The 24,035-nt window shown below is 38.9% G+C and overlaps 4 protein-coding genes across 8 annotated transcripts; 1 reads left to right on the forward strand and 3 right to left on the reverse strand.

Moving 5' to 3' along the window:
• Window positions 1-289: 289 nt before the first annotated feature.
• LOC137956453 (uncharacterized) lies at window positions 290-2,135 on the reverse strand. 2 transcript variants are annotated; one of them, XM_068803955.1, is made up of 3 exons: window positions 1,710-2,135; window positions 795-1,583; window positions 290-660 (listed from the first exon to the last, which is right to left on the reverse strand). In XM_068803955.1, the coding sequence occupies exons 1-2, from the start codon at window positions 2,034-2,036 to the stop codon at window positions 1,392-1,394; spliced, it is 519 nt and encodes a 172-aa protein (XP_068660056.1). In that variant the 5' UTR covers window positions 2,037-2,135; the 3' UTR covers window positions 290-660; window positions 795-1,391. The 2 variants fall into 2 exon arrangements, 1 of the variants encoding a protein (XP_068660056.1); XR_011113242.1 differs by lacking the exon at window positions 290-660 and having other exon boundaries at window positions 1,503-1,583; window positions 1,689-1,801.
• Window positions 2,136-2,854: 719 nt separating this feature from the next.
• Window positions 2,855-5,718, forward strand: LOC137955729 (adagio protein 3-like). The gene is made up of 2 exons (XM_068802826.1): window positions 2,855-3,170; window positions 3,797-5,718. The coding sequence occupies exons 1-2, from the start codon at window positions 2,932-2,934 to the stop codon at window positions 5,400-5,402; spliced, it is 1,845 nt and encodes a 614-aa protein (XP_068658927.1). The 5' UTR covers window positions 2,855-2,931; the 3' UTR covers window positions 5,403-5,718.
• Window positions 5,719-6,333: 615 nt separating this feature from the next.
• Window positions 6,334-14,981, reverse strand: LOC137955366 (phragmoplastin DRP1C). 2 transcript variants are annotated; one of them, XM_068802278.1, is made up of 17 exons: window positions 14,953-14,981; window positions 14,676-14,872; window positions 14,523-14,586; window positions 14,291-14,398; window positions 12,952-13,053; window positions 12,007-12,057; window positions 11,755-11,816; window positions 11,475-11,565; window positions 11,320-11,384; window positions 10,425-10,619; window positions 10,213-10,332; window positions 10,042-10,112; window positions 8,406-8,631; window positions 8,199-8,231; window positions 7,617-7,845; window positions 7,184-7,323; window positions 6,334-6,699 (listed from the first exon to the last, which is right to left on the reverse strand). In XM_068802278.1, exons 2-17 carry the CDS (start codon window positions 14,805-14,807, stop codon window positions 6,574-6,576), a joined length of 1,815 nt encoding a protein of 604 aa, XP_068658379.1. In that variant the 5' UTR covers window positions 14,808-14,872; window positions 14,953-14,981; the 3' UTR covers window positions 6,334-6,573. The 2 variants fall into 2 exon arrangements, with proteins under 2 accessions (XP_068658379.1, XP_068658378.1); XM_068802277.1 differs by having other exon boundaries at window positions 8,199-8,249.
• A 1,043-nt stretch (window positions 14,982-16,024) lies between these two features.
• On the reverse strand, window positions 16,025-23,802 carry LOC137956648 (microtubule-associated protein 70-2-like). 3 transcript variants are annotated; one of them, XM_068804217.1, is made up of 11 exons: window positions 23,133-23,802; window positions 22,389-22,474; window positions 21,419-21,745; window positions 21,013-21,183; window positions 20,280-20,435; window positions 19,998-20,144; window positions 19,784-19,855; window positions 19,112-19,642; window positions 18,835-19,028; window positions 17,134-17,195; window positions 16,025-16,641 (listed from the first exon to the last, which is right to left on the reverse strand). In XM_068804217.1, exons 1-10 carry the CDS (start codon window positions 23,401-23,403, stop codon window positions 17,156-17,158), a joined length of 1,995 nt encoding a protein of 664 aa, XP_068660318.1. In that variant the 5' UTR covers window positions 23,404-23,802; the 3' UTR covers window positions 16,025-16,641; window positions 17,134-17,155. The 3 variants fall into 3 exon arrangements, with proteins under 3 accessions (XP_068660318.1, XP_068660319.1, XP_068660317.1); XM_068804218.1 differs by lacking the exon at window positions 16,025-16,641 and having other exon boundaries at window positions 16,749-17,195; window positions 21,419-21,589; window positions 21,680-21,745; XM_068804216.1 differs by lacking the exon at window positions 16,025-16,641 and having other exon boundaries at window positions 16,749-17,195.
• Between the last annotated feature and the right edge of the window lie 233 nt (window positions 23,803-24,035).

Genomic DNA, 24,035 nt, shown 5'->3' on the forward strand with positions numbered 1-24,035 from the left:
GGACTGCAACTCTGCAAGTTGAGAGTAATTGTCACCTCTCTTTCGAAAACCAGTTTCCTCAGACCTCACCAACCCTCCTATCTTTCTCCCAACAACTGTTCTAAGTCAAATGAATAGTCTTTTACTAGAAAAGAAAACTTTAATTAGATTATTGTAGTGATTTGCGGGAAAAATTAACTTTCTGGTTTCTAGAATCGTTAACTTAGCAGTAAAAATTGTTGATTCAAAGAAACCTCTGTTCGTGTTGCTTTGGAAGTTCTTCCCAAACAATTATCGCATTATAAAGAGCTTCATGAACTGATGGATTCATTCAGTATTAATCTCTGATGTCAACTCTGTCCTTCCCAAGCGAGATCAAATAGCTACGAGTTAAAATAGCTATTGTCTTCAGCTTGATCACAGGTGTTTGAAGAAATGTCTCACAGAGATTAAAAAAAAAAAAAAAAAAAAAAAAAAAAAAAAAAAGTTCGTGACTCTGCAAGGAATGATCTCCATCGAACACAGATTTTAGTATCAGGCCATAATAACTTCTCCCGTAGAATTCAGAAGTCAGAACTTCTCTGCCGCTCTGGGTACGACACATCGCCCTGAGCATCTCCTCCAGTAAATAAATACTCGATCTCCACTTCTTTGATGTCTTCGGAAAGTCCATATAAAACTCTGGTTTGCATCATCGTGAGAATATTGAAAGATTGCTTAGATAAATATTTTTGTCCTTTTATCAATATTTTAAAAGCTTACATTATCTTAGCAAAAGAATCCGATCATTCCCTTGAAAGTTGAAATGAACCTACCCGAAACTGCAATCAGCGCATCCCGTCCGATTCACGGCTTCTTTGAAAGTCAAGATTGGTGGCCAGGCAAAGACAGTTACTCGTCGAGCATCAAAATCCGGTAGCTGTTCCCCCCAGAGATGCTCCTGCGATTCCCTTCCATGTTATTTTAGGGAAGCGCCCTGCTACGCCCATCGACGCGTCTGATTCTATGTAAAAAAGGAGAAGCAGAATAAAGAGGAAAATTCGACTGCTTCGCTGACATTGTTCAAACAAGGCTTCGGTTCTTCCAAGAAAAACCAACGGTTTTGTAGAATCTCTACTTTGAACAAAAGGAGGGCTGTCGTCTCCTCGAAGGATGGCTTGCTTTAATTTATAACAATATTGTTGTCTGCTTTTTTATTAAAATTTAAAATAAATATCAAAATTAACTTTTCCAAATCTTCCCAGCAATTTCCAGGACCGGTGAGAGGGGCCAGCTCGAGCTCCGTCCTCGTTAGCCGAGTCGACTGTGGCTTACATCTCCGAAGAACAATAAAGACTCGATGAGATTATTTATTTTTAGTAATCGCAAATCACAAATCACAAATAAACAGAAAAGAAGCAGGAAAAAAAAAGCTAGAGATTGTCCTGCGATTGGAGATGGCGAGCTTTAAAAGCATCCCATGTCAAGTCTTTCTCAATATACTCAACGTTCGCAGGGTTGAATGGCCCCTTGATTCTGTCGATGGATTTTATAACTGCTCTCGCCGGAAGAACACTCTTAGACAGATCCGGGGAAATTCCGAAACTCAACGAAGATGAAAATCCCTGAACCAAATCGAAATTAACAGTGTCACTCCTCCGTTCAAACCACATCAATCGAGATTAGCAGTAAATCTCTTCGGATTACTTGAAAGTTTGAAACAATCATACAAATTGAACTAGGGTGTTTGCCTTGAAAACCAGCACTTCTTCCTCCTGGCCATCGACCGTCGCTCGCACGAGAAGAACTTCGTCTTTGAAAGACTCGCTGTACGACTCCAACATGGAAATCTTCGCGTTGTGCCCGTGTTCTTCGTGTTCTTCGTCGTCGTCGCTGTTGTATCTTAGTCTCCTCCTCGCTTTACATAAATTTCTCTTTGCTAGCTGTAGACGCTTGGTTGGAGCTCTGAGAACAGTAGAAAAGTTGAGAAGCTTGTGGGGTGGAAGACTCTTGCCGCCCGATAATGGAGGCAAGGAATGTCTGCACATTTGCGATAGTCGCGCCTGCTTCAACATCATCGGAAGATCTGAAGAAGCAGCAGTACCTCCCCTTGCGTTCAAAGAGATACAATTTTAGAGGATGAGAGACGTAGAGAAGATAAGGATGACACAGGCGAAATCCACTCTTGATCGGTGGGCCCGGTAGACAACTCCTCCAATGATCTGACCGGCCAAATTTACTACTGGCTGTGAAACATATTACGTACGGATTAAAACTTTCCTCGTCTGCAGACTGCGTCCCATTGGGGAGACCACCGGTTCTAAAACTTAGGGGGCTCGACCTCTCGCGATCAATGGCGGAAAGTACGTGGGCCAGCCGCTTGCAAATCGTTCACGTGTCTGGAAGATATTTTGTCGAAAGGAACGGTACGGATGAGCATATCCGCAAGGAGCTGGCCGCTGGATTTGTTTTTGGCATGCTTCGGCGGGAGTACCTAGGAGGGACAAAATATCCGCCAAGTGTGTGACGTGGCGCCGCTCGTTAGCTTGCAACGGGCTCCGAGATATTTCTGCGAGGAAAACATAGATTCGTGCCACGTGGTATGTTCCTTGTATTTTGCCATTGCTTGTTTCTGAAATCACGAGTAGTGCCATTTTCCTTTTTCTTCGAATTTTGTGATTTTCCTTATTAATTGCCTTGGATGAAATTCAATGATTTTAATAGAATAAAATTACTATTATGAAGAGAGGCTTAATTCTAATTTATAAATAAATTAGAAATTTAGAATATGAAAATAAGTGGATATTTTCCGAGTTTTCCTTTTGTAGAAAAAGTCAGGAGCAGTATCGTAATTGGGCGAGAAAGAGGTGGCATTTTCCGCTCAGGTCGACCTCTCCCTCAGCACTGATGTGAAGCTGTGAACTCTGTAAGAAACTATGCCTTTCCAATATTCGGGAGAAGCGAGAGACTGCCATGGACGAAGAAGAGACGTACGGTCATGGCAAGCGGCTAAAGTGCGCCGGAGGAGCTATAACGGAGGATGAACAGCAGGCCAAGCTTTCTGCGAAGCCAGGCATATTCTTCTATCCGATGACCCCGACGGCTTTTGTTGTCTCTGATGCTCTCGAACCTGATTTCCCCGTTATTTATGTCAACACCGTGTTCGAGATTTTCACTGGGTACCGAGCGGATGAAGTCCTTGGCAGGAATTGGTAAATCTTTTCGTCAATTCAAATTACAGAGCATGTCTTGCTGCTTCGCTTTAGTTCATTTTATTGAACTTCAGTCGTTTTGGGTCTTCTGGATCTATAATTTTGGTTGCTGATTCGTATGTTGGAGACGTAAATGCCTAGTCGGCTTATCGTCAACGTTTGAACTGCTTAATGGAATCAGGGGAATTGTTTTCAAATTCGAATTTCGTTGGTAGAGACAAAACAGGAAAATGGTGTATGACTAGTTTTTTGAGTTAAATATTCCTACATAAAATGGTGTCAATTTTTATGTTTTTTTCCATCTAATGCCTCCATTATAAGCACATTTTTAATGGCTGATTGCACTACTTGTATGTGATGATGTTTTCATGACTCTTCGATGTTTCAGTCCAAGAACATATCCTTATAATGTTAGAGGTCATAATTCTCCAAGTAAATGTTGTTTTTGTATCTCTATTTTCCACATTCCTTTTTTATTGCAATGTTAAGCATTCCTGTGTAGGTTTACTTGTTTATTGAAATGTTATATACATCCTTCCGTAGACCGTTCATTAGAATTGGTGAAATTTTCATGTGTTTCCACCAAGCTACAGTTGGAGTCACTTATAGCAGATATCTTCTTTCAGTCGATTCTTGCAGTTTCGGGACCTGCGTGCACAGAGACGTCACCCCTTAGTGGACCCTGTTGTGGTTTCTGAGATCCGTAAGTGTCTTGAGGAAGGAGTAGAGTTCCAAGGCGAGCTTCTCAACTTCCGAAAAGATGGTACACCCTTGATGAACAGGCTTCGCCTCACTCCCATACATGGAGATGATGGCACTGTAACTCATGTACTAGGTATTCAACTATTCACCGAAACAAAACTTGATCTGAACCGTTTATCTTATCCCGTCTTTAAACAGACTTCCTATCAGCAATATGAGCATTTAGGCAGAGATCCCCCTACATGTGAACAAATATTGTGCAGCCAAAATCGAAATATTTGTGGAATACTTCAGCTTTCTGATGAAGTCTTGGCTCATAATATATTGTCCCGCTTGACACCTAGAGATGTGGCATCTATTGGATCTGTCTGTCGAAGGCTTCGCCAATTAACAAAAAATGAGCAATTGAGGAAAATGGTTTGCCAAAATGCATGGGGTATTGAAGTGACTGGTACTTTGGAGTTAATGACAAAACAATTAGGTTGGGGCAGACTAGCTCGTGAGCTGACCACTCTTGAAGCAGCTGCTTGGAAAAAACTTACAGTTGGGGGTGCGGTGGAGCCATCACGTTGTAACTTTAGTGCATGTGCTGTTGGAAATAGGCTTGTTTTATTTGGAGGTGAAGGGATTAACATGCAACCGATGGATGATACGTTTGTTCTAAATCTGGATGCTGCCCATCCTGAATGGCGTAGAGTGAAAGTAACTTCATCTCCTCCTGGGCGCTGGGGGCACACTCTGTCATGCATTAATGGGTCATGGTTAGTAGTATTTGGTGGGTGTGGAAGGCAAGGATTGTTGAATGATGTCTTTGTGTTGGACTTGGATGCAAGGCAGCCTGCATGGAAGGAAGTTACTGGTGTTGGCCCTCCACTTCCTCGGTCTTGGCATAGCTCATGCACTGTTGATGGGTCAAAGTTGGTTGTCTCAGGTGGGTGTACTGATGCTGGTGTACTTCTGAGTGACACTTTTCTGCTAGATCTCTCTATGAAGAAACCAATGTGGAGGGAGATACCAAGCTCATGGACTCCACCTTCACGGTTGGGACATACTTTGTCAGTTTACAGAAAAACGAAGATTCTGATGTTTGGTGGGTTGGCAAAGAGTGGACCGCTGCGGTTGAGATCTGGTGATGCTTATACAATTGATTTGGAAGATGATGAGCCACAATGGAGGCAATTGGGTTGTAATCCATATCCAGGTGTTGGGAGTCAAAGAGAGACTGCTCCACCTCCCAGACTCGACCATGTAGCCGTAAGCATGCCTTGTGGCAGAATCATCATTTTTGGTGGATCCATAGCAGGCTTGCACTCTCCTTCCCAACTCTTCCTTTTGGATCCATCGGAGGAGAAACCTACATGGAGGACCCTTAATGTGCCAGGGCAGCCACCAAAGTTTGCATGGGGCCATAGTACGTGTATTGTTGGAGGGACCAGAGTTTTAGTCTTGGGTGGTCATACTGGTGAGGAGTGGATACTGAATGAGCTACATGAGCTCCGTTTGGCTAGTAGACCAGATCCAGAACCCTGAGTTTTGTAGCTTTATCCAGAACCCAGTTCTAGTTGTTTACTCAGGTTGACGGTCAAGTTGCTCCCGTTTCTGCTGTGAAGTCCTCAAGCTTCTGGTCATTCTTTTCCAGTTTTTCATACATTATGGCTTTATATTTTTTTCTGAACCTTTTACTGTATATATTATATATTGTTGGTTTCTGTGAATTTTTAGGGTGCTAACCTGATTGATCATGCCTGAGTGTTGCATATGCCATGAGAAGTCTGCCAGGCATTAGTGAGGAAGACCTTTGCTCTTTTGATCTTTCCCTTCCCTATTTCACAGGAGGGGTTGGCAATGTGGTCCATATGTTACATTTGATAAGTAATCCCTAAAGACAGTACTAGATCCATGTGGGCACATGGACATTGTCGATGGTGGTACTTTTTAAAATCTGACCCATGTCACCTGGTGTACAATACGTTTGGATAAGTTGGCTGAATTGTGACATATATAAACAGAAACCCTAGTAGTTTACTTTTAACAACTTCCGTGCAAATAAATGAATGAGATTGTAAGAAATATTTATATATTTTTAAAATACATCTAAAAAAAATTAAACTGTTATTTCATTGTAACAATTTTTTGGCTACAACATCAATTAGCTTAGTGTCGTTAAATCCAGTAATAGATGAAGTAAGAAAACTATTCAAATGGTAATATAAAGTTTATTAATAATTTATATAAATATAAAAAAAAAGTTGCTGAGATTTATTTCACCTCCCAAACTACTTGAATAACACAACCATGGGTGGCTTTCATATGAAAGCATAGTCACCATCTTAAAACCTGGCCTTGATTATATACGTATTCCATGACACCAAATAGAAATCAGCAGAGAAAGCACAAATTGATTCATTGGGACCAGACTGGAATGGATTTCAAGCTACCGATGAGGACGAGGTGATTGAGCTAAGCATCCCCAAGTGTGAGAGTTGAACTTCCAAAGTGACATAAATAGTCCATACACTGTTTTCAGTTACATGTCCAGATAGGGACCCCTTTGCGTGAAAGAAGAAGTGGACAAATAGAATAAGCAAAATGAATTGATTAACTAACCCTTGACACACAAGGGATGAATTTTCTTCAATCCAAACGAGACAAAACTGACAAAACTTAATGGGTTCTTGTGTGTTAAGATGTTTGACCGTATTCATTTCCAAGCCACAGCATCAATCTCGTCCCGTGCTGACTTGTACAACTCAAGCCGTCGAGCAATGTTTTCCCTCTTGTCCATCAGACCAGGGTCCTCATCCAACATTGCACCTAGCTGCTGCTTCTGTATATCCACAAAAAAAATTGGCAATTAGATAGTCAGTACCGGAAGAGAGGAGGCTTTGACAGTTTGCCATTTAAAGCTACTAGCCGAGCAAAAATGGAAGACCTCTGCTGCAATGGGGTTAAACAGTCACAGTGTGGGGGCAAGCTATGCCAACCAACTATACTGAAATAGGCCTAAAGGTTCAAATGTTTAATTTACTCCATAACAAAGTTGGGGACTCTGCCCTCTTCACAAAGTCCCATATAAAGGCCAATAATTTTTGTGGTTTAACTCTGCAATTTTAGTAAGTATGGCACGTGAAATTATGCATAATTTAGACAGTGAGGAATCATGGCCCCGCCGTGCTTCTCTTGACGAAGTAAATTATATCCATTGACATTGAAAAGAGCAACTGGAGGGAGTAATTACACTAAAATGCAAGGAATTAGATGTTTAAATAAAATATAAAAAATACAAAAAAGAAGGTTGAAGAGTAGCAGACCTCCCTCCGTCCAACTTGGGAATAGAAATGGTTGAGTAGAGATCGCTTTGCCTCTCGAACTTGACAGTAGACAACAGCCTTAGGGATGGAATTCTTCAGTGTCTCACAGACCATGCCAACATAAGCTGAGACATTGGATCCTAAGGCCACATTGAGCAAAAGTTGGGTCAGAAATCATATAATATAGGAAGTTAAACATTGATGTCATCTATACACTGGTCATAAAAAATTTTTGTTCGGATAGCCTGAATCATGGGGCTTATTTATTTGCTTCTTTACAGTACCTACAATCTAACTATTATGAGAATAGAAATAATCAAAACAGCTCCACATGGAACATAGTCTAATCCCATGTATTTTTGGCCACAATACAAGTGAGTGCTATTTGCTACCCAAACAGAATCTCTCCTAAGCCATGCAACTGTGTTTGTACCTATCCTTCTGAGGTGGCTTTCACTGTATCTATCCATGGTTGGGCCTGTTGGATTACTGCCTTTCTCCCCCTCAGTTGGAAGTTTCCTGAAAAACTCCACAGTTAGGTAGCTCGACTCCATCTCAACAAGCCGAAGAATTGTTTTTCGGCTCTCATCACGAAATCTTTCCAGTGCTTCTGTTGCAGCGGCTGCTATGTCAGCTTGAAGTGAAGGAAACCTCTTTAGCTCCTGTAATAATTCCATAAAAACTCAGGAAGTATGAAAAATCGAGTGCAATAATTTATGGCTATCATTAAGCAAAGGTCATGCCAAAAAATGATAAATAGTGATATTTGTATTGGGTTGTCGATGATTGTGGTGGAGGAAGAAAAAGGAAGATTCTTGGAGATCATATTTGGATGCAGTTAGGTCCTATCTGCTTCTCTAGAAATATGGCTGTCAATATTGACAGAGTCAATTATGCCTAGTTTAACTGTCACTTTGAAATTAGAAAAGCTAAGCTCAGACAATGGAACAAGGGCAGCTTGAATTAATCCAAGGGACATCCGTTCATAACCACAACTAGTAGACAGATAGCCAACCTGCGTTTCAGCAATGGACTTCCGAACAAGTTCCTTCAAGATGAAATGTACCTGAAACCAATCATTTTACTCTCACGTTTATAAACAGAAAAAGAACATGTTTGAGTAGATTAGCAGATATCAAGAGCTATTTGAACTCAAATTCCGGAAGCAAAAATTGGAGTACCACTAAACTATAACAGAGTGATTAAGTTAAAAGGGTATTACAGCATCCACTGAAGCTTCAGCAGGGCCTTTAAAGAAGCCGAGAGAACCATCAATGAGCCTTCTATAGCCTTGTTCAGGAGCAATAAGATGGGGTTGGTATCCATCAGCTTCTGAGACAACTTTTCTGACATTTTGCAGAGAGAGATGGCGATCAAAGGGAAGCTTTCTTAAAGCAGCAGGTAGTTGGTTGTCAAAAACACCATAAATTCGATCTCCACCTGGCCGACTGAGGAAGAAAATACATTTAATAAGTAGATAAATAACTGAGAATAGTTTCCTTTAAATTATGCTATATCCTGATGTTCTGATGTACTAAAAAATATGAACTATTTAAGGAGAATAAGAAACGTGACTAAGAAAAAAAGGTCTTCATCTCCTACAGGTAATTTTCTGACACGCACTTTGTCCTCTTTAAAGCAATTTATAGCCCTCAAATCATCATCAAGAAGTTCTTCAAATAATATTTTCTTTCCTCAATGAAAACGGTGAAATTTCATCAAGAAACGAAGGAATACAATGATTACAGAAAAACCAACAAGGTCAACCACAAAATCATCCAAACAAAATACAGCTCAATAAGTGAAAAAAAAAATCTTACTTTTCTTTGGTAATGAAAATGGAAAAAAGCTACCGAATAGTTCATTTATGAATATATAGAATGAACATAGAGAAGAATTTTCCTTTAACAACTTGTTCTGTATTCTTATTGATTTTATATTTGCTTTTACAGCTTGTCTAAAATAGTTTGTCCTTGACCTTCTTCCAACACGGTTTGTTCATAATACTTTCAGTCAGAACTAGATGCTTTAGGGACAGCACTGCTTCCAAAAGAAATTTGGAGAGCCACTCTGCTAACTACTGGGAATGGAGTCCGCCAATTTATCCATAGACATCGCCTAGTTTAGCAAAGAACCCATCCAGCTTAGAGGAGTTTAGTAACACGTGAACAGTTTGCAACTTTTTTTCATTTTGCAGGGTTTTACTTGCTCGGCAAGAAGGCTAAGCGGATCATTCTTCCAGTAAGTTGGAACCTTTGACAGAATGTTAGGTGAAAATTGGGTTACCCATTTGAATTTGGTCTTCCACTGGGCTTTTCCTCTGTACCATCAGTCAAAGAGTCAAATAAAATACTGTAGAACTGTTTGTGCTTAATTGTTGATTGACATGGTTTTGATCTCTAGAAAATGTTTTCAAGTTAGTGCCGGATGGTCACGATTTTTTGAGTTACACAGCACAGTTGGCACCTATATGAAGCACAACACCTGAAGCAGATCAGTAGGCTAGTGAAGCTCTGAAATGCTTGTTGCTGGAAGACATTCAATGTCTCTTGTAGAACTGAGGCACACTTCCTGCTTTCCCTAACACAAACCCCTTCTCGTGTCAACCTGAGAAGAGCTTCCAATTCGCTGTCTGAATGTAAAGAAGTTAAGGTTAATTAATTGTCTTCAAGTGATTATGAACATTTTTACTTATTTTCCTTTTGTAAGAAGATAAGTGGTCCTGCATATGCTCATGTGTTGCTGTTATCCTGTTCCAGATGTTTCTTGCTGGGTTTTCTGCTTTTTTTTTTTTATATGAACTTCCTTTCGGCACAAGAAAAGAACATTTCAGAAAGAAAATGGTCGATGGCATTTACCCTCCATCCAAGTGCTCTTTAAACACACGATCAAATGCGCGGCACATGTCTAAAATTGTATATAGCTGAGCCTGTAATTTAAGAAAGGGACAATATCAATAAGTAACATCAAGATAAAGGAACAAATGTGCATATAAATGAGATCTCAAAAGAAGCCCAGCTGATTCTTACCCCTCCGTCAGGTCCAATGGGCCTACCAAGTTGATCCAGTTCAGCTTCTAGCTCATCAATTGTTTTATTTATCAAAGCGATAATGCTTGGTATCCTTGCCTTGATAACAGCCTCTAAATGCTGAAGAGCACTAACCCATGTTAACCAATAAGTTGCACATTGACAAAATCATGCAGTACAAGCTTAAGGTCAGGGAAGTCTGTGCAGTCCACCTGTGACAAAAGTTTTGCCAGATACTCAGAACCCATTTTCCTTGACAGGTGTCCGTAATCTGGACTTGTTTCAAAATACTCCAGCTCTTTTTGACGAGCAGCAATCATGTCAACATTCTTATTGATGTCTGCTTGAGAGCGGTTCACGATTCCAACCCATGGATGCTGGAGACGGTATGCTCTACCTTCAAGGACCTTTAAAAAAATACCAGGAAATATAAGCTTTTTCACTACAATAAAAACTAAAGAAATCCCCTAGTTGCACATCAATTGAGTGGTCCAGAAAAAAATACTGATAGGTAATTCTAGCTACTTCATTGCAACTTAAAGTGTAACCAAAAAATATTTGTATGTCTAGGATCACATCATTTCATAATGCAAGTGAAACACTGGAAATAATTGAAGCATATGACACAACATGCACACACATGTATTATCTTGTTTTTGAAGAAGGTTTTTTTTTTTTTTTTTGGTCTGAATGTAGATTACACTTGCACACTACACCCAATACCCTGGGTGAGACTTGGAACCCAAAACTTCAAACTAGGAACTCATGTGACAATTGAACCAAAGCCCAATCCACACGAAGGTGGTTTTTATTGCGGACATTCAAAGAATATAACAATAGCCTCAACATAAGAGATCAAGGAGAAACAAAAATACAACAGCCTTAGAAAGGCACAGTGCAATCAACTATGAGTTTTTTTCCCAATCAACACCATCCCTAGGAAGGGAGTCAGCCTGAGAATTTACAAAAATATATATGAGAGAAGCACCTAGATGGACAACAAAGTGAATTCAATTTAGCGATTTCATTTCATCATAATTGAATTTTTTTCTGCATACAAAGCGATTTTATTTATCACAATCAGATGTGAAATGGAAAACAGCCTACATCCAAAGCATTGGTACCCTTGTCCATTAGATCAAGTTTGGTCAGTACTCCAAAAGTTCTTTCACCTGAAAGTATCAAAATTTGAAGATAAATTAAATCAAAACATGTAAATGAGTTTATATGAAAAGATTAAAAAGTAGCACATCTTAATGCACCTGTGGGATCTACTTCCCTAGCCAGCTTTATAGCATCTGAAGTAGCAATGTCTTGATTAGCAGGAGATATGGCCAATATGATGCAATTAGGCTACAAAAGGATTATAAAATTTAAAGTGTTAAACTTGTCAAATATGTGCATATGATATAAGATCACATGTTAGAGAATGTAATGCAATGTGCATAGATGAAAGGTCCCTTTGTGTTCTTTTAAGAAGCTATAAAAATGCTGTTTTAGAATACAATATAGCAGATGACATCACTCCCACATATTTCTCACCTTTTCAACATAAGATCTAACCATGTTGTCAATATCTTCAACAATGGAGTCCGGTTGTCCTTCTGCAAAGGCCAGAAGTAGGGCTATTCAGTAGAATAATACAAACAAGCAATTTTCTTAACTCCAAGCAAAACAAAAGAAAATGAAATTTGGATATACTGCTGAGGATCAAACACTACAACCACTCAAAGTCCAACGGAAAATTTTCTCTGAAATTAAAAAGCAAATACAAAGAGAATGACAAAACCTTACCAACTGCAACCTTTGTCATCCCCGGTAGATCAATGAGTGTTAAGTTCACAACTGCAAATAAACTTATGCAGTAAACAAAAATTGCAGGGGGGAGGAAACAAGTACATAAAACTAAGGAGACAAGAACAATCAACATAGGCAGAACTATTCAACAACATATAACAATGTTGCAAATTCATGAATTATGAAAACTCATATGAAAATTGGACTCCCCACAGATAACATATTAGAGAATTTTTTTGCATGTGATTTACTTTCTTAAATTTTGATCTTTTAAAGATTGCTTATCTATTTCTGTGTGGAAGGATCACCAAAATTTATAACACATTTTGGGATCAATGAAAGTTAAACAGAATTCTTAAAAAAAAAAAAAAAATTAAACAGATTGAGTAATGTCTCTGAAAAGAAAATTACCTGAAGAATAGTAAATTTAAGAATATTCAGGAGTAACAGACATTTCTTTTTTTTTCAAATGTGGATTAACAGTCATTACTGAAACAATATCACAAATTTGTAACGAAAGAAAGAAAGGAGGAGAAAGACCTAATAATGTTGATTTCCAACTCTGCCCAGTACCTCAGCATGGATTAATCATGAATTACATCCTTATATTTCCTAACATCAATTATATCATCCACAAAACCAGTGCAATAGTTTCAAAGAGTCTAATAAATCTCATCTTCTGATGTGATGGATGATGCTTTCAATATGTACTTGGAAGGTAAAGTTCATGAAGCAAGACTAGTGAAAAGTTAACAAATAAGTAGACATCTTTTCAAGAGAAAGAAGAACCAAAGAAGCCGTCATGTATTACAACTACATGGAAAATAATAAAATACAGAAGTATACGATCAAGATGTTTTACCCATAAGATGTTTCTTTGACCAAGCAAAAAAAAAAAAAAGTAAAAATAAAAATAAAACTCAAGTATAAGGATTTACAAACCATTTGGAGAGTAGACACTGAGGTGGATTGGTATGTTAGATATCTGTTTAGACTTCCCTGTTATCCTGTCCGTCTCATCCTGAATCTCCCTGCGTATAGCAGCTGACAAGTACAAGAATAATTATTTAGAATCTAATTCATGAGATGCCTCGCTGTTATACTGTTTGCATCACAATGAAGAAGCCCAACAAAGAAATGGAATTTTTAGTATTATCTCAGAAATGCAATGTAAGACCGGAATTAATGTGCCTGCAACATTTCCAGCAAAACCAACTTTCCCAGTAATACAACATGAGCAAATATATTAATGGATGTAAACAGAAAAGAACTACATGTGACCGCCTCATAACTTTTCCATTTCTCTGAGTATCATTCCAGTAAATTTTGGAAAGAACAAGAGTTTAATGAGCAGCACTATCACCCATTCAAAGTGTGTTCAATAAAGCTTATCCAAAAGATCGTTATAAATAGACATTAAGTGAATTGAATAAATAATGTGCAGAAACCTTTTATGAAAAATATGCATCCATTCTGATATTCGTGCTACTACTATCAGTGACCATACTGTATAAACTCTTGTTTATTCTTATTTTAGCACACTGAGAAAGAGATTTTACAAAGACCTTGTTAGACTCAATATACTTTAGTCAGCTGATTTAACTTACTGATTTAGTGGCTTCTGTATAAAAAAATGGCATTTAAAATCAACTGATATTTGACTTCCCACTTTCCTTAAAAAATGTTGCTTATGTACCCAATTGATGTTTTACAATGATCTAAGTTGTTTAATGAACACATGCATAGTGAATTGGGCTTGTCCACTATTTCATTTTTTAATATGTATATATTTTTTTTTTAAATGATTTTTTTTGTACACAAAACCATGAAGCTTGAAGCCTTGAAGCCTAAACCTCATAATAGAAACTTCCCCAATATGGGAATTGAGCTTGACCATGGTTAAACTTGGTCTCAATCTAGAAAAGCAAACACATCACTTTTTCCTTTTGGGACGAAGACCGCAGCTTTCCAAGATCTGGTTCAGTACCTTGTGTTGGTACTGCTATTAAAATTTGTGTATTTCCTCCTTTTACCCTGTTTCCATAATTGCTCGACAAGCTCATACTGTAAAAGACGTATCAAGAAACACAATACTAAAGTACGACCAATGAGCAAATGCAAATTTGAAGTATTTTCATGAAGCAGTTGATATCCAATGGCAGGGTTGGGATGTTGCAGAACAAAGACTGCAGTAATTCAGTTAGAAAGCAAGAGAGAAGATCAAACGACCGTCCAAGTACTAGAAATGAGCCAACAAATAGTTTAGACAGAAAATACATACCGAAATCAGGAAACTTCTTCTTGGGAGCGTGGAGAAACTCCCCGTATTCTGATTTTCCAGATTCTAATTTATGAAGTTGCAATACCAACGGTCTCCTTGTTACAATTCCTTCAATTTTATCAAGAAAAGTTAGATATTATAAAAAGTACATTACCTTGTCACGCCTAAGAGAAAAATGCTCCAGATTTGGAGAAACGCGTGGAACAAAGAAAACACATCAAATCAGCATTACCGGATCCACGAGGCAGGAAATCCCTCCCCACAATGCTTTCCAACACGGACGATTTCCCTGAGCTCTACGACCCAAGAAACAGTCGTAGATCAAAATCATTTAAACGTAACAAATCTAGTCAATCAGAAAAGAAAGAAGAAGGCGACAACTGACCTGGCCACCAACGACGGCAACAGAAGGAAGCGCCTCCCAGAGAGAACCGCCATCGCCACCATGATCTCCAAGAACAGTGCAAGCTCTTTGAATTCTATTTACGAGACCGATCAAGCTCTCCATTGTCGCCATTTCGATCTGAAATCGCTGCAAGGGCCCGAATCTTGAGAGACAGAGATAGACGGGACGATCTGGAACTGCGGAAAAGATATTGAATGTAATGTGACGTGGAAAAGCTCTGTTCCGATATCAGCATTGATTGTTCGAATAAACCTACCAGCAAAGAATCGCGAACTCCTCGCTAGAGTCCCGGGAAGGGGGTTGAGAGGGCAAAAAAAAAAAAACAGAAAAACGGTTGGGAGACTCGGAACGATCTCGTTGCATGCGAAGCGACCCCCAGTTTCCAACTTTTAAATACTAATATAATATAAGAGTTTGAAAGATTGGTGGCAGTGAACAGCGCGTGTGGACCACATTGCATGCGAGCAAAGAATTGCTTTCTATTACAGCAGACCAAAATATAATATTGGCCTGTCGATAGAAATACTTACTCGTCCTTTGATTTGAACTAATATTCATATACTTTATATATTTTGAGCTTAACTCTAATTTTTAAGTACACCCTCTCCCAGCACAAGTAGGATATTAAATAAGAATATTATTAGGATACTAATTAAATAAAAATAGAGATATTAATATTAAATAAAAAATAGAATTCATTATTAGGAATTTAATCTTTTAATATAAATTGAATGTAAGCTAATTAAATGAATTTAATCAAAGGAGTATAGATATTTTGCTAGTATATAAGTGTTATTAGAAATCCAAGAATTTTGTATGTATTGACATTATATTTTCAAAGAAATTCACACGGCGGCACTTTGTGCAAAGCTTGGCGACCCAAGCCGCTTATATCAACCATTACCAAATAAAACAACCTTAAAACAAAATTATGGAATATGTGTGACCAAACCCAGCTGGCTAAAGAGCTAAGAAGAGACACTGAATGACCATCCGCCGAACTCTCTTGTGGCCAGAAAAGTTATGCTTAGGTTTATTGAGATATCTTTCGTTGGGTGTATGGTTTTATGACCTGTTGAATCGACTCACAAGCCTAACTACTAGTCTCGTAGACCAGGTAAGTTGATTCAACTTTTTAAAGAAGGTGCTTCAGTTCCAACCAGTGTCAAATAAAACTTGTCCTAGACTTGATAAAAAAAATGACCTGACAAAAACAGGTTTGCTCAGACTCAAGTTCAACTGGAATTTTTTTTTATTTTTTTTATTTTTGAATCTTGTCACTCGGACTGAACTAGGATCCCAAACCAAATCGGAGCAGCCGCACTAGACGAGATTTTCAGGGCTCCAGGACCAATTCCTCGTACTTGAACCATCAGAGTTTTATGACTTGAACCATGATCTGTTCATAAATTCTTTTTACTCCGTCAAATAGTTCAAACGGTGCCTAAATGCCTCTTACATGGCATATTCCTTCTAGTTTCATGTTGTTTAACGGGTCTGATGAATATTGGACCAGTAGGTTCCCTTCTCTGTCAAGCAGTTTCGTTGGTAGAAGCATTCTGAATTGGCATTGGAACTGGCAAATCCCCACACCTTTCCACACCAAAACACATCGTGAACCATGAAAGCAAGTCTGGAAAGTGGTGCAATTTAAGGGATAAAAATCGGTGTTGAAGATGCTGCCCCATGCAGCTATTTACTTACAGCTTATCTTTAACCAAGAACATCTTCAAAACATTTGGTTGCACCAGTTAATGCAGCAAAACAAGGCAAAATGACATTTCCATTCCATTTCCATTCCACTTAGTATTCAACTTCTTACTTTTCCAGGGCAACCACACGGAAAGCACTCACCTCCATTCTGTCACTTCATCTAAGTGGTGACTTTTAACTTGATGATGCCAACAGAAAAGCTAGCCAAACTTATGCACGTTCAGGCAGCTTCCTGAAAGATCAAAAGTCAGCAATTACAATTTCAAGTCTGATCACTAACTCCTCCAGCCCAAAACTCATCACTGAAGGAACCAAAGCAACAGAAGTGAAAGGGACAAATAAAAAAACCAGTATGAATAAAAACACTGATCTGAATTATAGAATATTCACAACCTTGGAAACAACCACCAACACACTAGCTGCAAAATACAGATTTGGAAAAGGACAAAAAAAGAAAAGCCCAACAACCTATACAACCAAACAAGCACCGTTGCTCAAACAAAAACCAGCTACAACAGGTTAGCCAACTCTCAATGTTCACTTTTGCTACTTTAATTCAATACAGCAGATGTCAAGTCAGCAGTGGCCCAACTTCTTTCCTCTCCAATTTTGCCCCAAATTCCGTAAGATTGAAGGGATGTTAGACCGCCAGTTATGGAACTTTAAACGAACAAGTAAAAAAGAAGGCAGATATGGAGCCTACGACAGAATGATTATGCCTTACCACCTTTGGCTCCACACTTTAGTCATTGGAGGTTGCGCATGGATCCAGTTCGTGATACAGTTCTGCACATATTAAAAACAAACGATCAAAATTATTAACAGATGAAATTGCTATTGAAACAACAAGCAGTGACCGTTGTGGATCATTTCTATGTAGAGATGCCCCAGACCTATTCTATCTTTACTGGTGAATTGTACAAAGGAATGTATCACAAGAAAACTGGGGTAACTAAGGTCTCCTTGTGAAATTAGATAAGAGGAACTTTTATCGAAGAGCTTGACCAGAACTTGACAATGTATTTATAAGATCTGCCATGTATTAAGACATGATTTACAGATGCTCATTTGAAAGAAATAACACAAAATCATGGAGGTACAGTAAACTGAACAATTCAAAACAGCCTGCCAGATGCGAGGAGGCTCTGTCATCAGCACCCATCAGAGAACAAAAGATTTTTCTACACTCCAACACCAGAATTGAATTTCCAGACATGAGAAAGAATGAGAAGCAAAAGTCTTTGTTAGAAGGAAACAGAAACTTTGGGAATGAAATGAAAAAAAAAAGCAAGTTCCCTTAAAAGATTGATAAAAATAACCTTACAGCTGCTAGTGGAACACAAAATATTTAACCTGAATATCATTTTTCTCATGTACATGACATCATAGAATGAAACTTCCCGGCCGCAGTCAGATGCACGTCAGCACATTGACAGAGTTATATCAATACCCCAAAAAATCCATTCTCTTTACCACTCTAATCTCTATAGTAAAAGGTGGACACAAAGTCAAGTAAAAGCACTAGCAGCCAGGAGTTCTAAAGAAACCCAACGTTTTAACCATATCACGCTACATTGTAGTCAGTGATTTTATACTCTGACTGACTGAATAAATCTCAACAGAAAACAATGTTATGTTACTTCAATGACAAAATAAAACCACATTTTTCATCCCGCAAGGAAAAATGCACAATCAACTCAATCCTCACAATGCTTCCGTGACTCTCCATTTGACAACAAATTAGCTTCTAATGTAGCTATGCCTATCTGTAACTATTATAGAAAAATTATTAACAATAATAACACATAAATATCTGAAATGAGCAAACTCTTCCAACCAAAATGTTGTCCAATCTTTTCCTTAAACTTGTGGGTAGGCCTTTGACCCAATGGCCATATTAAGAAGGCCTTGGGTAGAAGTCCTACAATTATCCTGCAGAATGCAGATGCTCCATTACGGTCTCAAATAAAGGATTTCACAACATACTCGGTGTATTCAGTACATCAATTAGTCTAGGTAAGGCATATGTGAATCAAGTGAGGTATTAATCTAATCACATGGAATATAAGAACCCTCGCAGGCAGGTGCATAGAGTCGGTAGCAACAACGATAGGAAGAGGAATTAACAGCTAATGTACAACAGACAAAAAAATGGAAAAAAAAACACCAACATCATTACTTGTTTTAAAAGCTCTCTAAAGTGGTGGAACAAGGTGACATGCTAATCAAAATTAAATTATTATAAAGCTGATGTGCCTGGCAGCATTTATGTTGGCAAGCGATGGGTGCACTAATATGAGAAATTTCAAACAATTATTATTATCAAAGGAAACTTAAAAGAAATACGGGAAAAGGAACAACAGGAAGCTATTTGGCCCCGAAATAAAAGTGAGAACACAATCTAAAAATTGATTATCATGATTACCTTCCAGGAAGCATCTGAGAAGAACTATTTATAGAAGCCTTAGAACTACTAACAAGCCTCTTAGCACGGCTTTCATGTTCTTTATCCACACGCATGGCAGCAACCTCTTTCTCCATTGCCGCTACTTCCCTTCTCATTTTCTTTGCCTCAACCTCCATTGCTTTCGTCAAAGTCTCAACTTTCTTTGCCAACATCTGGTCAAAAAGCAAACAGATTATATATTGCAATTACCAAATTAAACCACCATCAACATTTGTAAAGTCAGAAAAGAACCAACCTCAATGGCATCATCCTTGTCTTTGAGGCTTTGATCCTTTTCATGACATGCTTTCCTCAGAGATATAACCTCTTTTTGCAACATATCATACAACAGCCCTGAGACATAATCTTCTGGATCAGCATTAGAGTTCTCATTGGGCTTCTCATCTGGATTTTCCTTCCAAGTATTTCGTTTCTCAGTCTCTTTGCTAGCATCTGAAGATTTGTTGAGTGGGCCAATTCCATTTAAAAGAACCTTTCCTCTGTCCAATGATCTGGTTCCACCATCAAAAGACTTTGAAGTCCCTTTTGCATGCTTCAATATCGAGCTGGTTCCACTTGAAAGTGATGATCTTAACTGGGAAGCAGATGTTCTCTTGGACAAAAAGCCATTTGAAGATAGCTTAGAAATATTCTCTGCCCCACCAAAGGACTGCCTTCGAGAAGGGCCATTGCTTAAGCTTCTCCCTTCGGGTGTGGAACGACCGCTTCCATTACTAGATGGTCTCAGACCTTCCTCCATTACTTTCAGCCGCAATTGATATTTCTCCTGGGTGCAAGAAAATAAATAGAATATATCTAATCCTTTTTTATTCCAAATGAATCATGATCAGTCAGGAAAACAACTAACAGTGCAGATATTAACACTCTTATGTTACCATCAGAAATAAAATAAACTAATAAATCTTACTTTCAACTGTGCTTCAGATTTAACTGCACGTTCTACTATTGCAAGTTTTTCTCGAAGTTGTTGCATCTCACCCTGCAACCACAATTTAGGGCAAACTATTAACACCCGTGAACAGCTGATAATAAAAGAAAAAGCTCATACAGTTCTGCAAATTTTGGAAATCTTAACTGAAAACATAGAGAAGAAAAGAAACAGTGACAGGTAGTGCAGATACCTGCATAAATCTTCGATCTTCAAGCCACTGCTTCACAGGCATCACTTTGTCATTAGCATCTTTCCATTCATTAGCTACAACTGTAGCCACCCTATTTGCAGTGACTTTGGCACGGGCCAGTTCTCTGTCTAGTGTTTTCCTTTCGTCCTAAAAGATATAGAATGATGTACATAAATTTAAGACCGCAGTGTATGGTACACTTAGAGCAAACAAAAAGTGTAACTAAAGAATTACCACCATGTCCAATAGGAAGAACATTCACAGAAGGGACAAGAACATTACATTCATCTCTTGCACTTTCCGCTGGTAGTCCCTCACAGCATTTGCTGCAGCACCCCCGGCTAGAACAGCCTCTTCTAATTCCCTCACAGTTTGACTGAGCTTTTCAACCTCTGCAACCTTTTGGCGATGCATTTTGTCCAAGATTTTGTTTTCTTCCTAAAGTGAGCACAAAAATAGGCTCAATCATAACAACAACACATTTCCTATTTGTGATATACTGGTCATTAATTGTTGATGGTGAACAATAACATCAATTATTCCTTTTGTGGCAATTATTTGCCAATATAATAAAGTCTACAACTCGAATCTAATTCATTGGTTCTGATTATTCCACTTTCCAAGAGAAACTTTGCCCTTCCTTCCAAGAGAACCCTTATTCTCTTTGAGTGTGGTGTGCAGGGGAGGCAGCCCTCCCACTTTTATAGCCATATATGCCACTTAGATGTAGAAATATCAACTCCCTCAAGGAGTCGGCCTTTAGACTTAATTTTGTAAGTCTAACCACCTAAGAAACATAGACTTCCTCTAAGGAGTAATTGATCAACTTCCCCAGGAAGCTGATTTTTCTCTTCGTTGAACCTGTCTGATTCATCGGCAGGGGACTCCAGCACTGACCACATCCAAAGCTGCTTGCTTCACCAGCAGAGGGAGGACCCAAATAGTCGAGCACAAAGTGCGTCTCCCAAGCTTTTATTGTGTCAACAAACAAACAACACATACAGATCCAACATACCTGACAGATTTCAATCTGTTTCATCAACTCTTGGTTTTTGTTTTGTAAATCATCCACCATTGAAGCCTTAGCTAATGCCATCTGAACAGTTCTTTCCTCTTCCAGTAAAGCTGCTTCTTTTGATTTAGTAACACGATCTAAAGCCTTGTTGTCATCTTGAAGCTTGGAAATCTAAGAATAACCAACACAGCTCATGAGCAAAGAAATTTCCCAGTTCATGGTAAGAAACGATTCTATTGAAGATCCAACGTTTCTAAAAATATTTGAGAGGAATACACATCCATAGAATCTACAAGAATCTGCCCCCTAGTTGACAAAATAGAACAGCTGATGGTAAAAAGGGTCTGCAATCACACCAAAAAGGTAAAAAAACAGCTTTAAAACAGTTGAGGAATGAATAGCACACCTCCTGTCGAGCAAGTTTGAGCTCTGCCTCCAGTGGGGCAAGAATGGCTTCAATTGGCGGCATGTCATCGTCCTTCTGAGCAGCATGAACCCTTCTAAGTGTGGCTTCTGCTGCAAACTGAGCAGCCATGGATGCCTTTTTCTCATCATTTATCTTCTTGATCTCGAGATTCTGTAGAATAATTCTCCAAGTCAAGCAACATAAGAAAAAAATGACATCAGAGTAGCCTCTCGAGACAAAATGATGTGTTTGGAGCATTACTCTGTTTTCAAGAAGTGACTCAGTTAACTTGAGCTTCTCTTCTACCTTTTCCAATTCTTCAGTTAGCTACCAAAAAAAAACAACAAAATGGGAGTTACTTTGCATCCTAAAAATATGAGAAATAATTTTTTGCAACGAGTCAAAACCCAAAATGAAAAGATACAAAAGAAGTATCTGTATAAAAAACACATATGTTAGAGACCCTAATATGAAAAAGAAAAAAAAAATGCAGAGAAAACAAGAGAAATGACAAATTAAACACAAGGTACTTACTGCTCCAACAAACTGGGACACTCATAGCAAAAAGACAAAAGCCGATATCCTACAACTTCTAGAGACTTAGATGCTTAGCAGATGACCAACACAACTCAGGGAATAAGTTCCAGTGTTAAATATTTGACAGAATACGACTTCAAGGTCTTACACTGACCAACTGAAAAATTGAGCAAGCGTAAGGTACAACAACGAACAGCTAACATCTAATATGAGAGCAAGCAGATAAACAAGAGGCACAAACAAGATCACAGAAACTATTGAAGCACATTCCACAAAGCAAATTGCTCAACATAAACAAGATAACACGAATTATGCAGGGGGGACAATTATGCCATTTACTCTGTTACAGAAATAAGATCCGATGTACAAGAGGTAAGCCAAGCTATGCGGGTAAAAAATCTACAAAAATCAGAATCGAGGGAAAAAGAAGAACCTCTTCGACAGCTTTTTCTCTCAGCCGTTCAGACAGCCTCAAAGCCCTGATCTCCGCCTGAGCTTCGCCTAATTCCCGATCTTTGTCTGGAGATACGACAAAAACAGCTTTTGAGTTCACCAAAACATAAATAAAAAACGCCAATTGTATTAGAAGCCTCCAAATAATTTCAGACAAAAAATATATGATGCTATACAAGAAAGAGATGAAAGCATACTGTCGGTGACCAAAACAAAGTATGGTTCAGTAAAAATCAAGTATAGGAAAGAATCAGCCGATGCAGCAAGGACTTGTACCAAAGCAAAAAAAAAAAAAAAAAAAATCACAATACATTAAAAACAATTCCATTCTAGAAACGCTCTCCTTAATGCAATTGAGTTTCATAATGTGTCAACTGCATAAAAATTCAAATTCAAAAACAAGCTGCATTGATGAGGCATAGCAGATTGCACCCGATCACCAAAAAGAAAGAAAACGTCTTCTCGCTCACGAGTGATTTCAAATCGCCATTCCCAGTAAACTCAAATTTTCTCGACCGTATCACCAGTAAAAAAATTCCAAAATGCTCACCAGAACTCTGGAAAAAATGAAACTACGATTCAAATCACAGAGGCAAATGCGCCGATACTCTGTAAAAATCAACCATATCCACCAAAAGAAAATCCATAGTACAAATCACGCTCCAAACCGCCATCAAAACTAAGACGCCAAAGAGACAAACAGTGGATCGAATCACATTCCCACCTCTGACTTCATTTTCCAACCGATTCAACTCGACTTTCACCGGATCCGATCCGTGCAAGAGATTCATAAACTCATCCGCCTCCATACTCGGCCTCTTGGACGTCCGCCGCCTGGACCCTCCCTTTCCTTCCTTGAAAGAGGCTGATACCATCAGCGGAGACGGCGCCGGCGACGGCGTAGACGTAGCCGTCGCCTCTACCGCCGACGCCCGACCAGTCAGCTCCGCCGAAGTAGCCGGAAGTCCGTCCCCTTCGCCGGAAATCTCGGCCATCACGGATCTGCCAATCTCACATTCGAATGCCAACAATTCCTCAAATCCCCAAAGCTAAGAATCAAGAGTAGGGTTTCAACCTTAGAAAATGCAGAATCTTCTCCCTTCTCTTCACTCCTAGGGTTACGTATTTCCTCTTCTTTTTTTTTTTTCTCTCCACTTCTTTTCCTCCTCTTATCGTTGAGTCTTTTTCTCAGTTTCCCTCCTCTGCCAACGATATAGTGAACAGCGCAGCTCCCCGTGTGTGTGTGTGTGAGAGAGAGAGAGAGAGAATGAGAGATGTAGTTTCTTTTCCTTTAAAAAACTACTTCTCCCCTCCTAGATGAGATCAGAAAAGAGAGGGTGGATGTGAAAAGGGCTTTTTATGAATAAAAAACCTTTGGAAGCAAAGAAAACTTCGCTGCCTTCACCCCCACTGTTGCTCTCTACTCTATTCGCCAGTAGATAATTTCCTCACTTTGGACTTTATTCTCGCAGTCTATAAGACGAGACGCCTTCCGTTAGAAGCGTAGCGATTTGCTTCTTCCCGCCTCCCGACCCTGTTCTCCAGGCCGTGCCGACCAGAATTTTCTTTAGCCCAACAAGCTGCAACGCAGCTGATGGGGTGACCCACCGCGGGCAAGCGAAAAAAC

This window comes from Aristolochia californica, unplaced genomic scaffold (assembly GCF_029961685.1).
Source record: "Aristolochia californica isolate CCGP_79_NKW_82.1479 unplaced genomic scaffold, dmAriCali1.0.hap1 SCAF_2, whole genome shotgun sequence".
NCBI classification, from domain to species: Eukaryota; Viridiplantae; Streptophyta; class Magnoliopsida; order Piperales; family Aristolochiaceae; genus Aristolochia; species Aristolochia californica.